Source organism: Wasmannia auropunctata, unplaced genomic scaffold (genome assembly GCF_000956235.1).
Source record: "Wasmannia auropunctata unplaced genomic scaffold, wasmannia.A_1.0 LD335921.1, whole genome shotgun sequence".
In the NCBI taxonomy this organism is placed as follows: Eukaryota; Metazoa; Arthropoda; class Insecta; order Hymenoptera; family Formicidae; genus Wasmannia; species Wasmannia auropunctata.
Window position 1 is genome coordinate 776390 of NW_012026969.1, and position 18738 is coordinate 795127.

Here is an 18738-nt window from a genome sequence, read left to right on the forward strand (position 1 = left end):
TTAATACGTGTTTCTTCTACCAAGGGCTACAATCCCCGGACGAATTCCGCTTGAATAAATGCGTAATGGAGGATGATCGAGATCCAGCCCACGGCGTACGCTCGGCGACTCCTCGGGAATCCATAAAGTACACCATCCACGAGGCAATTTGTTCTCCGAAGAATTAATGCGCTCGCGATGCTTTTTAATATCGACATATCTCGACGGGCAGAGGGGGGGAGTGGAATTTGACGGAACAACCGTCGCCGGATAACGGAAGGTGATTTAACGTCACGGCGGGCGCAACTGCTTATCTATAATCCGACGGGCGGACGGTAAGTAAACGAAGCGGGGAAACGAGAGAGAGAGAGAGACCGGTCGAGCATTCGATGCAAATTGGCAATTTTTCCTCGTACCCCGGGCTCGCGGTAATCATTGGCAATTAGAGCACGGGGCATCTCTCCCCTCGGGCCCCTCCTTCCTTGCACTGCTCCCTCGATAAATGTTATTTATGACTATGATTATCCGGGGCGCACCTCTAGCCGTCCGTTAGGTCCGCCTAACTACAAGCCTCCCGACCGTCTAATTGGCTGTCGATTACTCCTGTTTGTACAAAACGCGGCACTTCGTTGCGAGCGTAAACGAGGAGCTCTCTCTCCCTCTCCTCCTCCCCCCCTTCTCCGCCCCTCCCCGGCCGAATCATGCATTTCGCTCCTTTAATCGTCGCACTCGTCACGCGGAACGGACACGTATTTGCAGTAAGCGAAAATTATAACCACGGAAGAGTGATTAGGCTCGCCTTCAATGACCTACGATTCTCGAACGCTCGGGACGAATTATAAACTATTTACAGTTTCACGTGCCGCGTAAAGTACAAAGGGCATTCAAACGGAATACACGCATGGATACGCGCAGAACGTGAAAATTATATAAATATAATAGAATTCAGTGGATTGAAAATCGTCTAAACTGAGATGCTCTCATAACACAGAAAGAACAATTTTGCTAAAGTAAAAATTAAGCTAGATACAGATCTGAAAATAATTTTATTGGACCATCAAAATAATTTATATAAAACGCTCAAGCATATAAACAGTGTTGCGAAAAGTGTTGACAACCAGCTTGAGCGTCTTACATAATTATTGTGATTGATTTAATAAAATTATTTTCAAATCTGTATCTAGCTGAATTTCTATAGACATTTCAGCAGAACTGTTCTCTCCGTGCAGTTTATTATTTTTGCAAGCGCATTTATCCGCGGGATAACGCGAGCGTTTCGTGTTTAAAACGCCATACCAAATACAAATATATAGACGTTAGGTATATCGTTTTAAACTAGACATCGCGCGAGAGGAGCGAACAGCCGACACACTGGCGCGATCAGTATTTACACGTCGGAAGTGCGCATCGAATCGCGTTCTCTCCTCTCGTAAACGCGGAATCGTTATTTCCGTTCGGACTGTTCCCTCCCCTCCCCCCTCCCCCTCCCGGTGTGTTTAATCGCGAGCAAATTACCTCGAATCAAATCGCAAAACTCCCCCGCGGCTACGAGCAACTTGCGAGAAACGAGCGTCATTATCTGCTCGCTAACAATTTTTCCAGGCGCCCTTTTCGTCGTCGCGAAAAAAGAAGGAGAAGCAGAGGGAAGCGTCGCGGTGTGCGGGTTTGCGTAAATCACGCAAATCACGTATTGCGCGCACCGGGGAATCCCGGGAAGTTTGCGGGGAAAATGGAGAGGGACGGAGAGAGAATCGCGCGGCAACGGCATTTTTCCACAAGCGCGCGAGCGGTCTCTGAAACAATATTATTACTAAAAGCCGTCCCGGACTGCTTCTCGCGAGGTCCGGTCGGCCGGTCGCTCGCCGCGCGCGCGAAGAGAAATGGCGGACCGTCCGGCGACGGAGGAGCGATTAATTAAAAGAGCAAAAACTGTTTTCATAAAATTCATTTGCGGAAATATGCGCCGACTGAAATAATATCCGGCCGCCGATGGGAAAGCGCGTCGTCCCGTTCCGAGCGTGGCCGCTCGGTGTAGCCGGCGCGGTCCGGCCGCTGTCGCGTCGCATCCGAGTGTAAAAAGAGCGAGAGAGGTGAAATAAAAATGAAGGCCGTACGATGCAAGAGTTTTCACATTTTTCTGCGCCCGCCGTAGTCGGTGCGTGCCGTGTGCCATGCGTAAATGGGGAGCCAGCTCGTTTGGCTTGGACTTTAAGTCGGGCGCGCTGATATTAAAGTTCGCTTCGGGATCGATCGCGCGCGATGAGAGAATGAGGAATAACATCATTTGTCGGTTTCATGGCAATTATATCTTTTCCAAACAACCGTCAAAGAAAATAAAGAGACGTCGTCTAGTAAATTCTACATTATCACTTTAGAAACTAGACTATCGAACTAGGATATAAAATATTTATGGATCTTCCAATTGTGAATTCTTTTAATTTTCAAGCATATCTAAACACATTATTATTAATAAATATATGAATGTACGAAAAATTAGAATGGTATTGACGTATTGGAAGAAAATTAAATACAATTAATTATCATTAGCGCTTTTTTCGATAAATATTTTTTACAAATTTAAAATAATTTAAGATATGACTCGCAACAGCAGAGTAAACTATGTTGTAACTACATTAAACATTAAAATACAATTAAATATAAATTTACATCAGCATTCAAGTGATTGATATTTTAAAAAATAATTATTACATACAAGTGAAATAATTATAATTTCTTTTTTCTTAAATTTAAATTTCTATATTTCTTTAAAAGTCTATCTTTTTCATATAAATAATCTAAATGAAAAATTAATTAATTCTCATGAATTATTTCACCGTCGCCCGATGTCTCCCAGGTTTCCTCCCTTTCATTACATCTTGCTTCTTGTGATTTACACACAATACTACTCGCGAAATACACGTTTAAAAAATGAAATAACTTTGGGGCCAAATATATTGTCAAATATATATACCAGTTAATTATTTATTGATTAAATAGATCGATGCGAGGTCATTTCTTTTTGATTCGCGACATTCCATTAACGAAGAATTTGAAAATAGCACCGGGCAAACTTTAATACCGTGAGACGCGATCAATAAAATCGAGTTAATGGATAATTAAAACGCGATGAACCGTCCGGAAACGTACAGTCAAGATTCAGTACTGCATTCCCAATGAATCTGGAATACATAAATCTTGCGAAATATATACGGACTATTAATAAACGCCCAATACATTACAGCTTCCTGTTACGCGAGTCACTCAATTATTATTAAGTGCTCTTATTCTGAAACTTCCGATGGGCAAGTCGGCGAAAAAGCGCGATGTGTCCGAATCCAAGTATAGTATTGTAGTTAAAGAATTATCTATAATCTATATCTATTATTTATCAACTTATTTTTCGCTATAAAAAAATAAACAAGTTTTCCCAAAAAGTAAAATTAAAACACCATGAAAATGTGATATATCAATTTTAATATCAAATGCATTATTAAATAACGACATTGTCGAATTTATTATTCATTTAGAAAAAAAATAAGCGTAAACCAAGAAGTAAAATTTCAAGTGCATACCTTTTTTTAAATATATAAAATCTTTTTCTATTTTAATTTCATTTGAATATAGCTCTTTTCAACTTTAATTCCATTTTCAATTTTATTTTATTTCTTTAAATCTCATGATGAAAAGAGCAAGATGTTTATTATTCTATACGTGAAATAAAAATAAACATATAAAATTAATAATAAATTAATAATAAACAAATAGGATATTGATCTACTGAATATGCCAAGGAAAAACTGTTGACAGTTGTATTTATAAATATGATATAATTCATTTTCCCTCCTATCTTCCTATCCAAATATATCTTTAGATTTACACATATTAGATCTTTTCAGGATAAATATTATATAAATATACACGGAACGAACGATTTTGTTAAAAGATCTAAAAATTTTGCTAAAAATAGATCTGAAAATAATTTTTTATTAAATCATAAAAATAATTTGTTGGAATGTTAAAACTAATAAGCATTGCTATAAAACGTTTTGATATTTTAGCAATCATTTTGACTTTCGCACAAAATTAATTATTTTGATTATTAAACAAAAATTATTTTCAGATCTGGATTCAGCAAAAGTGTTCTTTCCGTGTAATTATATAAATTACTAAATAAATGTTTTATGTGCTGCAAATATAATAAACAATACATTTTTCAATCAAATAATACATTCAAATTAATACATTTGATAGAAATGTATTAATGATAATTATTTATTTTTATAAGGTATTAGTTTTTATTCTAATTATTTTTCACAGCGCACATCCATATTTATTAATAATGTAATTTAAATGCAATTATAATCTGAAAACCTCTAAGAAGCACATCTAGCAACCTACTAAATCTAATAACAATTCTACGTAGGGTAAAAAATAATGCAGGTCAATTCGCAAACGGAATGATGAGATTGTGCATATCGAGAGGTTTCCGTGTCTTGCTCTATTTTTCCATAGTAAAAATAGCATCTGTCTATAACCGCAGTGCTGCACAGTAATTCCGCATGCGATCGGTAACGCGTACATTGTTGGCTTGGTTCCCGCGTAAAACAAAACGCAGATACGCTCCGGCTCGCGGACTTCTGTGTACGCTCTCTCGCAACGTGAGATCATTCATCTAACTGACTGAATGAAAAATGTATAGTTTGCGGTGCGCCGCGCGCGAGTCTATAGAGGCACGTGAATGAAAAGTCTACGCTTAAAGTGCCAATAACTGGCATCCCTATGTGCGCCGTCCGTCTGCGCTTATCGAGCGTTAAAATAACCACCTGTGCCCGCCCGTCGATGCAGCCCCACGAAGTAGCTCCTACCGATTCGCGGAATCGAAACGTCAAGTACTTGCAAAATAGGCTCCAATAACGATGTAGTAATTGTGTTTATATATAAGAATAAGTTAAAACGGATCGATAACAATACAAATTTAATGTTCTGGCGTGCTTAATTATTTTAAATCAGCACACAATTTTTATCTTATATTTTATATTTTATTCTTCCGGTTGTGAAAAGCCGGATATATTAACTGTTATGCCGACTACACACGGAATGAACGATTTTGCTGAAAGATCCTAAAATTGAAATAAATTTGAAAATAAAATAAATTTGGACCATCAAAATAATTATAATGGAAACTCGAACTGGTTACTAGAATATTCAAATTTTTTGCAGCATGATTGTTGATTAATATAGAATTTCTAACATCCGTGCGCTCTCACGTCCGTTTTGTGCTCTTCCCCCCTTCGCGTACGCGTTCTCTCGTAAAAATCTCTCCTCGCTTTCCTGAATTCTTCCGTGTTCTATCCTGCTCCTGAGCCAAGGCTATCCCTCGCTCGCGCGCGTTTACTTGCCTGCCCCGTCATTCCGCGAGCCAAACGCGGCGCGGCAGCGCGGCGTGATTTAAGCGGGCGTAAAAACGGCCGTTAAAAAACAAGAAAGCTCCTTAACTCCCACTTTGATTGGCCAACTCGGTTTATTAAAACGTCTCGCGCGACACCCGGCCGCTCCTTTTCTTTTTCTTTTCTTCACTTTTTTCCACGATTCTCTCATTTTCGCGACGTTAACTTCCCGAATATCCGCTCCGAGAGGCCGTATTATTTAGTTGCTCTCTTCCCGCGCCGCGGCCTACCCCCTTTTTCTTCTCATCGAGTTTTACTGCTCCTTCAAAGCGGAGCCCTAGCGATACCATAGGGCATATTTCGACCCTTTCGTTAATGACACTTCTCGAGACAACTGCGGACGCGAATTTATCTTCGCGAGAGTCCGTTAACGATCGTATTAAGCGGCCGCCACGAGTAACCGAAACAAAAAAGTGACTGCAGGCTGAATAATTTCGATTGACTCTGACGAGTGATGTGTAAATGACAAGACGATCTACTTTGTATAATATCAATAATCGTATAAAAATGGGAAGCTGCGCAGTAATAATATCAAATAATAAAATAAGTTTTAATTAAGAAATAAGTAAATGTGTGAATTTATTTATCATAAATAATATTTAAGTTATACGTTATGATTCCAATCAAGAAATAAGTTTTAATTAAGAGACAAATATATGTGAATTTAATAATATCTACTATTATGATTAATAATGGCGAAGGTAGAACTACTTTATTTAGGTTATCACCGTGGCTTCGTAATTTCTTCAGCGTTTCTCAGCGGTTTAAGTTTAAACGGGATTAGCATATCTCGCCGTATCCCTCAAGAACACGCGACGTTTCAACTTATATTTAAGTTCTCGGTTACAATTTACATAGTATAAGATTTAATCTCGGTCCACGTGTGTCGCATTGAATTCCATGATTATTCATCGCTTTCCGCGATTATACACACTCCGTAGTTGTATCTGCGTTATTTTATTTTTTTTTTTTACTTTAATGAGAATAATCCGGTGGTTATCTTGACCGCGTGATCGCATAAGCGAAAGTCGCGTTTCACAGAAAATATTCTTACCCTCACATCCGTCACCCTCTCTCCCTCTCATCCTTCCCTTACCTTCGCTTTCTTTCTCTCTCTCTCTCTCTCTCTCTCTCTGCGCCTCCCTCCCTCCTCCCCATCATGTCGCTCTTCTATAATATTAATTAATAAGGCAACTTCCGTCGGACGAGATACTTGCTGCTAATTAAGAAATACCTACCCGCGCGCTCTTTTCCAGCGCCGGGGCGAGGAGGTGGAAAAATAAGAGGTAGAAATTCCACGCTGCTCTGGCACCCTTGAAACGAGGTAAACTTAATCCTCAGCCAAGTTAAACCAACTGCTAAGCTTTTCATTATGCCGAGAGCGAGCGCGAAAGGAGGGGAGGAAGGGATGAGCGGAACTCGGTTGTGGGGCACCGCTTTTCGTTAATGCCCGGAAAACTCGGCGCATCGCTATCGCGTGTTTGTGATCGTTGCACGTTTCTTAAGGAATTGACGGTCTTATCGTAACGGAATCCTTACTTGCGAGAGTGACGCTAAAAATTATCCCAAAAAATTGGCAACAAATAAAAATAAATAAAATAAGATTGATAATAAATAAACGATGAAAGAAAGTAAACGTGACGAGCGGAAAATCGATCGGATCGATTCTCACGGCAATCGAGACACACATCGGCGAAGGCGATAATATCGCCGTTTCGTTTTTCACGTGAGATTTCCCGCGAGCAAGATTACGAGCGGGCGCTTAGGGTTACTCGCCTAAGGACCGGCATAATTCCGCACGGCGGAGCAGTTTCCTAGGAAGCTTGATGTGTCCCAGGAGTGCCCTCGCCGAGTGTTTTTCCGTGATGAGGGCGAAGGATCGGCGATGCGCGCCGCACCGCGCCGCGCCGGGGAAAGGCAAACCGGAGAGCTTTCGAATTCGCGCGTGACGGGCGCGCGGAAGGCGACGAAAGGTTTTACGAGCGCGCCAGGCGGCACCGGCCGCGCTGGTTTGAATTGCATCAATTAAAAAAAGCCGTTCCGCAAAAATTCCATAACGCCGCGTCGCGTCGCGTCGCGTCGCATCAGGGGGTTGGCGAAGGGTGGCGGGGATGGAGGGAGAGAGGGGCGCCCGCTGCCGCGTCAAATGTCCGAGCTTTCGTCGCTTTTCCGCGTTTCCGCGCGCCGCGGTAAAACCCTTTCATTCGTTCGCGCCCCCGTTCTGTCGCGCGACCGATAACGACCGTGCCTGCCACGACTTAGGCATCAGTCGTAATTAATCCGCATATTTCCCGGCCATTATTAATTGACGCGTGCGCGCGCGCGCGGAGCCCGTTAAATAAATTTTACCGCAAAAATGCCAAATAAATTTTACTCTCTACGCGCAGCAGCAGTGAAATTTTATATATGCGGACGCGAGAACGACGGGCTAACGTGCGTGTGCGTATAAGGAAACACATCGACGATAAATCGATCGAATAGCCCGTGACGGGGTTGCATATATCCGAGGAATTTATTAGTAGATTTCTCAATAAGGATTCCTGGAGCTGCTTTTGTGCAGAAGGCGAGAAGGGAGAAGGGAGGCAGGTGTAATGGTCGCTCGTGCGTCTCTCAGTCGATACTTATTGTTCGCCGCGCTATAGAGAGGCGAATAACGTAACAACGATATACACGCGCGCGCGAAAGTATGCATACGTAAGCGGAAGTCAAAGCATCCGAACTATCTTTTCATTTTGCTTTGTTCCGCGCGCGGGGCGGGATATATACATATGAAAAATATGTGAAAAGGGTCGTCTATCTTGCGCGAGGGTGGGCCGAGGGCGAGAGGGGAAAATGTCGTCAGTCGGACAAACAATTTCCCTGCGACTGTCGTCACGCTCTCGTACGTGGCGGAAAGGGGTGGATTTAAAAAGGACGCCAGGAGAATCGACGGAGCCTCGGACTGGATGTCGTTCTGCGATTTCGGGCAGTAACGGTACGCGTGGTTGACACATTTTGAAACGATTATCGTGTTTATTAATCTTGTTTCAATTGATCAATCGCACTAGTCAATTAATTGAATTGTTCAAATTGTATTTTGTTAATTTTTTTCAGAAGAGAAAATATCTCGGAGCAATCTCAGAGTATCGTGGATACAACGGCTTTAAAACATAACTCTCTTTTCGTCATAATGATATGTTCGAAATATTTCAATATTACATGATGGAAGCAGAAATTAAATTATGAATTTCAAAACTTCGTGCGGTAAAAGTATGATAACAATTTAATTTTTTCTGAACAAAACAAGTCGGAAGCCTCAAAAACTTATCGCTATAATTTTCGTGCGAAAAAAAGACGTGGAAAAGCGCGAACGCAACGAGCTGGAAAAAGAAACTGTTTTTCAATTGGTCGTAGTCGTTTTCATAAAAAGTAATTTGATTAGCTCAAGTCATTGCTCGTGAGGCTGAAGTAATCTCGACGGAACTAGGCGAGCAAATATACCATTTAATTGCTTTATGGTCTTTCGCGTAAGGGAAAAGAATCTCGCGCCGCGAAAGGCGCTCGGGGAAAGTTCAAAGGCTTCGTCGCGAGAAAGACGGGGAAGCCTTTAAAAAATCACGGGGGATGGCAAAGGAACTTTACCCGTCCTCGTTTCTACCTCACTAAGAAGCGAGGTGGAATAGTATAGCTCTTTCAATCGCGCGACTTGCTAACTCGTAACACATTCGAAAATAAGTTATTTAACCGGTGTTGAAAAGGAAGGAAAAAAAATCAGAGGCAAAGGCGAATTTATATCATCGGAAAGGAAGCACTTTTATGCATAACAATATGGGACTTTTAATGGCATGTCTTACACATGTCAAAACATCAATTTGATGATATAACAGACAAGAATTTAGAGAGGATTCTTTATATAATATTGATCTAATTTAATTTTTACAAACAAGATATTATCGATATTAAAATTTCATAAAATTTAGATATTAAATTAAATTAAATATTATACTGATAGAAGTCAGATATGTTAAAATAATCAACATTGCAAGATACAATAACAAAAAAAAGAGAGAGAAAATTCAATTTTTTCCCCAGAAATATTTAGTAAAGTATGAAAAGAAATAAATCTTCGGAAAATAATTTGGTATAATAATCCGAGCAATACGTTAGAGTGGAAATTTGTCCAAACGATGTAACGAGGATTAACTTTAGCACTATTGCTTTATTCGATTTGCAATCGAGTCAATCTTTCACGCAAATTAGCTCGGGAATTCGAATTAACATCCACGTAGCGGTAAGATCTACGCAGATCTTATTTGCTAATCGAATCGCGGACTTAATCGCAGAATTTTCGACATCCGGCGGACTTTGCACGACAGCAGCCTTATTCATATAAATCTTGCGGCAGCGGATTGTTCGCGGGTCGCAAAACAACGTCTAAACGCGAGACACACGACTGGAAAATCTCCACGATTTTGTTACTTCGGAACTTCGTTGGCCCAGAGAATTTATCCGATCGTCCACTCGCTCTTTTCACGTGACATTAGACAGACTTCAGGCTACTCTCGACGATGACTCCTCTCGTTTCGCGAAGGGAGAACGCGCCGCAAGGAGGCAAAGAGGGAGAGTGGGCGATTCTTCCGCGCGGAGTTCTTGAATGAATCGAGCAATCTTGAGGTCCTTTGTTTTCGAGAACTGCCACTTGTAAATATAATTACCCCGCCGTACCGCGCTCTCCCTTTGGCCCTGTGCCGCCGTTCCTCTCTTCCCAGCTCCCTTTTCGTCCCCTCCTCCGCCGCTGTGTCTAATTTGATTCCGCGGTTGTTTTCACCCATCCTCTCTTCTCCCTCCCTCCCTCCGCCGACCCTCCCGGATCCTCTCCTCCCGCCTAACCACCAGAATACTTCCTCTCCACCGCCCCCGCTCCCCCCTCCCCCTCCCCCGCGGCGTTCCGTACTGTTCTGGGCGCCTCGCCCACGCATTGTCTCTTGTCTCTTCATTCAAATTACCCTCGGCTCTCCCATTCTCGCGCCCAGTACAACTCGCTGCCGCGTACAGCGCCCCCTTCCACCCCCTCCGTTCCAGGCCTCCTGTCCTCCTATATTCCTCGCGCACCCAGTCTCGCAGTTTTCACCCTTATTGTTGCGGTTTTATTGAATCCGCTGCGCATTGTCTGCGCGCGAGCGAGAGACGCGCGGCCTCTTGTTCAAAGAAAATTGGCGCGCGGTTCGAAAACGCTCCCTCTCTCTCCGCTACATCCTCACCCCCTTCCGCCTCTTCTGTTCATCTTTCAGCCAGCCGCGCGACCCGCCCGCGCGAGATCGGATTTCACGGCTGCGTAAATACGGTAAAAGGATCGATGACGATGTAACGTCGTAACGTCGTTGCACATCTTTCGGCCGTTGCACGTGAAATCGCGTGTACATGTGACTTTTTTGTAAGTCCGCGCCACCGCGCGGGAGCAAAACTCCCTCCCCATCCCTTCCCTCATGCATTCCTCGTGAAACTTTTAGAAATAGCAAGTTTCAAGCAATTTTTTAATTAATTCTCTAAAAGATAAATTGTGAATGTAAAGTAAGTCAAAGTATGAAACATCATCGCGTGTTGTGTAATTAATTTAAACTTTGTTCATCATAAAAATCAAAATAGTTTGCTAAAATATAAATTTCCAGAGCGGCAAGCGTGTTCGATACACATGAATTGTCTATCGCGACTATTTTCTATGATATTAACTAAGGAGTGGTATTTTATGCCTGATACATCGAACAACCACTTGATCAAAGATTCTTTTAGTACAAAGCACATTGTTTCACGGTTTAATGAAATACTCTTTTACAAAAGCGGCAGGACAAAATGTGTCGCGAGCCGTATTTGAATCTCCGTCGCGCTCGCCGGAGAATCCATAAGTTCGTTTCGAGAGCGGCGCGGGGAGGGATGGGGAGGGGGAAAAAAAGGGCGCTTAATAGCCGTCAGCCTCGTGGCTGTTGACTCGTGTAATGAAAATCAAGAGTAATCGAGAGGGCGATGGCTTTTGTCGGGGTACGCATGAATTTCGACGGACGACCATTAATTATTCGAAATTAAATATCCTTCGCCGGCTTTAATTAAAATGTTTACGATATCGTTCGACCGGCTTATCGACGACATTTCGCACCGTTGATATATTAAAAACAGGGCGAAATCATTCGTCACGAGAGAGCGCTGATATTTTTTCATTCGCATACTTGATCTGCACGAACCGTAAAAAAAAAAAAGAAAAAAATATTGTTTTGCCATAAAAAATATTTTGATCAACTGTGATGATATATATATCGAGATCCGGAATAATCCGGGACATTTCGCATCGCGCCTCGCTCGTCGAAACCTCCACCGCCGATTTCTTGCTCCAAAATCGGCTAATGCAATTATATCCGCACGCGGCGGTCTCGGGTAATATTTCCGTAATTAAAATTCCGTCCTTTTCCGAGAGAAAAGAGTGAGAGAAGGAGAGAGAGGGGGCGGGGGCAGGAATCGGTCCTTCAACCTGCAGCACCACCGCTGACTCTTGCGAGCAAACGATTCTTGTTTGTCTTGCAAACAAAGGGTTTTCTCGCGAGGGTCGGGGAAACGTCGCGGGGAGGATGACGGCGGCCGGGGATGGAAAACAGGGGCGGAATTATTACATCTTTTGTCCGAAGGCTCGAATCGCCCCGTTTGCGGAATTGCGCGATCGCGATTCAGCCACGATTGCGGACGCCGAATGCCGCGCGCGCGCGGGTCGCCGAGAGGCCTCCTTTGTTAGTTTTGACTAATTTCTACCGCGCGCGGGTAATCTGCTCCAATTCGAATTCTCGCGTGCGGTTATTATTCCGTGAAACTGGATGCGGTATATTTCATATGACGGAAACTTTCGTGCTTCTTGCATGAATCTCCTACTGTATAAAATGACTCTTTGCGTGTCAAATATTGCAGCATATGAAGAAATTCTTTCTGTATTTGTTTTCATATTTTCATATCCTTTTACACAAAATCATTTTCATTTAAGTCGTATCTTTAATAATGAAGTATCCTTTATATTAAAACGTACACATTTTACATTTCTCTGTGGATAAATCACGCGTTAAGTATTAATTAATTCAAGAATTTTTTATAATATAAATAGAAATTGCACGCTCCGCAATTTATTGTTGAGCTGACGTTTTTCACCGTCGGACAATTAAACCGAGAGAGATCTGCCCGCGGTACAGAGCGGACTTTAAAATTTAATACCTATTTGACGCTTGCTGCACCGCCGCCGATCTCTACCCCTTCGGGCGAGTTTAATTCTTGTAGGTCCCATCGGTGACTTTATCGCGAGAAATTGCCACGCTCCGGAAACCCGTCGTTACAGCATCGTTACCGTAAGAACTTACTGCGGGCATTGTTACGGCTAATGGTACCGAACTTGGTTAACTTTCAGTTTTACCGCCGATTCGGATTAAGAATTTATGATAACGACTGGTTCTCGGTCTATTATCCACCGCGAAAGGGAGGCTCGGGCGAGACGTTTTCCAGCGTCGCGCTTTAATTACGACTCTCGCACAGTTATTTTTCTCGCTTGCGAGAACGTTACGCCGCGTTAAGGAATGTTCGTTATATGCCATGTAAGCACTTTCCTCGTCTCTTGAAATTGATACAGACGATAGGGCAAAAGTTGTCGCGTATCTGCTAACTACGGCAGGGCGTTAAAGCTCTATCACGTATCGAAGGCTTTCTTGCTAAAAAGTTATAATAGAAGAAAAAAGGATATTCTAAAGCTTTATATTCTTGAAACTATACTGATACTTTTTAATATAAAATTTATTGAGACAGAAGTTTCCGAGTACTTTCGCTACTTATTCTTTCGTACTTATTCTTTTTCCGTTCTCTTTTCGCAACAGCGTGATACGGGTTTAAGAGGCGTCGGACAAAACGTCGTCGTCGGTCGCAGGAAAGATGCGAGTCTCGTGTGTCATCTAATCCGAGGACCTCGCCGCCGACAGGCAATTGCATTAACGAAGAAACATGGCGCGACAGGAGCGAACGCGCGCGATCAGAGGCCAGAAGTTATAACTCCACTCGACTCTCTATTTTTATTCCCCCCCCTCGCCCCTACCTACGCGCTCGTCCGAAAGTACACCCGTGGCGTGGCAACTTCTTCGCAGTCGGCTAACTTCTGCTAATAATGGCGAGACATTAATTTCGTGCGATTGGGCCCGGCGGACGGCCGCGACAAAGGCAACAAACGGGATAGCTCGCCAGAGGAGGAGGAGGAGGAGGAGGAGAAGAAGGAGACGAGGGGGAGTCGGATGAGATGATCCTCTCTCGTTTTCTCCTTGGCGGGTCCTTCCTCGCGCCAGTCCTCCCTCGTTCGAGCATTCGAATTCTCTCTACAGCGGGAGAAAGAGAAAAGATAGAGAGAAAGGGAGAGAGAGATCGGGGTGTGCGTTTTAACCCTTCTTCTTTACGCCGCGGCCGTATAATCCTTCCCTCTCCTCCGAAGCGGAGCGGTCGGTATAATCGCGCCACACTGCTGTTCCCGTGGGAGCCGTTGCTCCCGACACGATTCTCCGAAGGACGAAAACGACGAAAAGTTTAATGAGTCCGCCTACCGTGCGTTTGTCGGCCGCTAAGATTGCGGCTCTCTACCGACATTCTCGTACGATCCCGATTTGTAAGATCGCGTGAGATTCCCTTGCGCGAGGACGACGTGCGATCAATCGATATCGAGGACGCATACAATTCAGACAGAAGTTCCTTGCGGTCAAGCTTTTGTTTTAAACTTTGCTTTTAATTGCTCGGTTTAATCACAAATGAGATAAAATTAAATCTCTAGAAATTGAAAAAGAAGACTACAAGGCTGGTTGATGAATTGAGAAAATCGCGAGAAACACTTCAGTACAACTCTCGAAGTAAATTAATTCCAAAAAATTCGTTCTGCAATCAGGCCATTTCCATCAATATAGATTAATTTTAATTAATTCACTTCTTATTTTTTCTAATCCTTAGAACTAAAAATAAATAAAACACAATAGTTAAACCGAGATTAATGTTAATCTATACAATGACAGAAATGGATATTAGCGGTGCAAGCGGAAAAGTGATGATTCTATGAATGAACAGACAAGTTTCTAGTAAATCCATCCGCGTCACGCTAATTACGAGACAATTGGAAAGATTAAAATGGATACTCTCGCTCCTCCTCCTCCTCCTCCTCCTCCTCTCTCTCTCTCTCTCTCTCTCTCTCTCTCTCTCTCTCTCTCTCTCTCTCTCTCTCTCTCTTTCTCGCTTTCGCTCTCTGTTTCCTGCGTTTCTGCGTGTCACTAAAGCGTATTATTAGTTTCATCCCTTTCGCCTCGATCGATTAACGAGCGTCACACTGCCCGGCACATCCGGCGAAGTTGAATTGATTGATTAGATCGAAGGATAATCATCAATCATCCGCGCTTGCCGCTTGGCAGCCGTTGCGGCACAATTATGTCGAATACATCCTGTAAATCCACTCGCGTGTCGAGACCGCGAGCAAAACGCGCGGTAAGACTTAGCTGGTGTACGCGCGCAAAGATCCGACGACGTTTTCGCGACGCAAATGCTAGACGCTGCACTAGACGCTAATGGGCCGTTCTTAAATATGTAAGGGTAGTCTGCCCAGCGGGTGCGGGTATAACAATAAACTAACACTTAAGACATACTCTGGAACACAATGTCGAGTCGCACCCTTGGCGCTAACGATCTCACCTACGAGTTTCCGTGCATCGAGCTTTGCGTCCGCGTGATATGCAAATGGTCCGATATTTGAAATTGTTCTTTGTGTCTGAAATTTATTATTTGCAAAATTTACAGTATTTTTGTCATCTCGTTAAGATGACAAATAAGTTGATATCTAATAAATAGTTATATGTATAATATAAATTGATAATTATAGTTACATTAGCTATATATTATTTTAAGCTATATATAATTATAACTATATTAATGCTTCCTTACAGAGCGTTCTAAATTCGTAAAAAAAATTACAACAAATGTTAGAATGTTTGGATATTTTTTTTTTTAACTATGACACCTGGGTGTTATAAAACTATTAAGAATAGATGATAGATTTCGATCAAAATCGTGTAGTTATTTCCTAAATTTCTGTTGTCTTCTCTAGAAAAAAAAAAACGGAATAATTCCGGAATCCATTCCGAACAGTAGTTATTTTTTTTATTTTGTCTAATTAAAAGAAATTTGAGATTTTTCTATTATAGAATATAATTTTTACTTTCCATTGCCACGTGTGCATTTTTATTAAAAGCCAGCCAACTTCAATAAGAGTTCCGGCAACGACGGTTTCGCATGTTTTCTTTTTAGAACGAACGATAGGATTCGCGACCCCGGCACGTCATAAATGCTAACAATGATGGAAATATTAGTTCTTAAAGCCGCACGGGGTGTCGTTAATAACTCTCTTGAAGCAGCGGCTCTCGCGACGGACGCGACGTTTCCCGTCGAATTTCTTTACAAATTTTTCGCACATTACATATCTCTCTCTCTCTCCCTCCTTCTCTCGGGGTGTATCCTTAAATTCGCTGTTTGCAAGCGGCCGACCGATAACGCCGCGGCATTATAAATTTAAGCGCTTTTAGCGAAAGCTCTACGTCAGGTCACAACCGTTTCGCACGCAAGCTGCACTTTGCATGCCGCATTCTGGACGGCTTGCCACCCTTGTTTGACCTGGCCAAGTGGTGTTGCGCTCGAAGTCCGAATGCATAATTAATCGGGTTATCAATTAAAGGCACACCGGTGACTACTCGCGTAACCGCACGACTACTTTTATTTGTATCGCCTCCTTATAAATTTATACGCGCATCATCGACTCGCTTTAAAAGGCTCTGACGCGATCTGGCACTGCTTGACAGGCAATTTAAATTCAACGGAAATCTGGAGACGGATTCGTTCAATTGAATTAAATCGCAGACAAATTAAATATTTTTATAATTTCACCTTCAAGTAAAAATTTTGTTAAATCAACAATTCCCCTGCAGGATAGTTCAATCGAAGAATAAATCTTATTACGCGTTCGAGAACTGTCCCGATGTATTACCATTGAAACTTTATACATGCAAAAATTTCATTTGCAAGTGTTTATTGCACAAAAGCTATTGATATTTCGATATATATATATATATATATACATATATCGATACCGCCATTATTACTGATTTGATTCCTAATATCATTAAAATATATATGATATGGGACGTTCCCTCTGTATAAAGTAATGTGATGCGTATTTATATTGCAGCAAAAATTATTCGATCCGCTCTCTATCGGGCAATAATCCAAAATATATACACAATGCCGCGTAACCCAACAGTTTATATGTAAAGATTAAATTATTAATTGATCTGTTGTGCTTCCGTATGGCCTGTTATAATATTTGACGGGTAATAAAGAGTAATAATAATCGCGGTATTGCAAAACAAACAGCAGATAATCCGGGAAATAAATCCGCAATCAACATTAATTCTGATTCTTCAAAAATAATCGTATTACTTTTCCAATGCTTTTAAAAATTTACAAGAATTATACACACGGAAATCGTATTGTCTAAAATAATCTTATGCGGCACGTTCGAACGTGAAAAGTATGGACGTATATTTGACGAACATATTTCCGGCGATATTTCCTATCAAACAGTAAAATGATTTTTCTCCGTCAACCTTTAATTAAAATCTTACCGAAAAGTTTCGAAATTTCAACATCAAACATTTTGCCACAATGACAAAATCGCTATTTCTGAATTTTATCAATTTATTATATTAATTGCTAATCTAAATCGACGAAAAGTTTTCATTAAGCGATTACTATTTTTACGTTTCATTGAGCACATGAGGTTTCAATTTAATAATGGGTAGGTTATTCACGTTACACACGAGAAGCACGCGTTCGCTTCGATAAATAGAAGCGAAAATATTTACCCCATTTTATTCATGACTGGTTATATACGCGTGACTAATTGCCCATTTAGTTTGTTCGCTACGATTTGACGCCATCGCGTTATAATAATCGCCCTTTGACAGGCTCGTAATATCTCGCTTCGAATGCTTCGATTTAAAAATGGAAACAAATGAAGGACAGCGTGTCAAAATGTAAAAAAAGATAAAACATAAAAGAATTGAACATTTACATCATAATTATAATATTATCAATAGTGTCTGTCTCTCTATAATTATCAATATTGTTATTAAATTGTTATTGCGTATTTAAAAATCGTAAAATGCACGATCGAACAAGTGAACTCTTTTCGCTACGTTTAATTTATCATAGTAAAGAAATCCTAAAAATATTTATATCTGATCGGATTCAAGAGTGCAGCATTTAGAGATGAGTGCTTTCGAAGGCTGATGCGCCCTCGCGTATGATAACATCGCGACTGATTACGTACCGACCGAATTGTAGAACAAAATGATCGTGATTATCTTTCGAGGTGGATTACTGTGGGTTACCAACGATCTCAAACTACTATTACCATAGGAACGTTATTTACCATATGCTCTAATTCGAGAGTCGATAATATCGATATCGCGTTTTCGTTTCGCGAAAGATACGCTGTGTGGGTGGCGTGAGTGATATGATCGCGTGAAAGTCACCTAATAAAACTGTCGCACGTCTGCCATATTGCAATGACACTACCGTTTAGCTGAGCGTCCCTACGAGCGCGCGAATCGCACTTGTCGAATCTGTCGCCTTATCTCGCAAAAAACTGTATCCGACAACGGATTTTTCGTCGGATCGACGCCGTACGATCCGAAAATGTCAAAATTCGCCACAGGATCGCGAATTAACGGAACACAGCGTACGCACGCGATTCTTTCTCGTGTTGGAAATTGAGACAGCTCGACGAAATCGCAGATATTAATCCTTGATTATCAGTATATGCATAAACTACCTGGCGATGATCCTTGCACACATATCCTGACATTCCTGACTGCATTTAGAGCAGAATATCCAAAATATCCGGGCTGGAACAGCGCGGCTCCTTGGTCGACGCTCCACGCCGGAGTACAGAGGAGCTCCGGATCGGTACATGCATGCCTGGCGATGGTCCTTGCACACGTATTCTGGCATGCATTCCAGGTTGTATTTAGAGCAGGACATTCAAAATATCCAATATAGGTTAGAACCGGCTCCTTGTTGACGTTCCGCGGAGCACAGGAGCTCCGGATCACCGGTACTCCGATGCATCACACAAAGCACTCGTGATTCATATACAAAACACACTGCATCACGCACACTCACACCGTATTCCATCACTGTATTCCCATCGCGTACGCACTGTATTCACACGCGAGATACT

The 18738-nt window shown here is 41.9% G+C and overlaps 1 protein-coding gene across 1 annotated transcript in view; it reads right to left on the reverse strand.

The window, feature by feature from the left end:
- The window catches only part of LOC105455134, a 173940-nt gene extending 155236 nt beyond the window's left edge, over positions 1-18704 (reverse strand). Inside the window, exon 1 of the mRNA XM_011698216.1 lies at positions 18331-18704. Coding sequence (XP_011696518.1) covers positions 18331-18539 — 209 coding nt within the window. The 5' untranslated portion in view covers positions 18540-18704. The remainder of the gene's footprint in view (positions 1-18330) is intronic.
- Between the last annotated feature and the right edge of the window lie 34 nt (positions 18705-18738).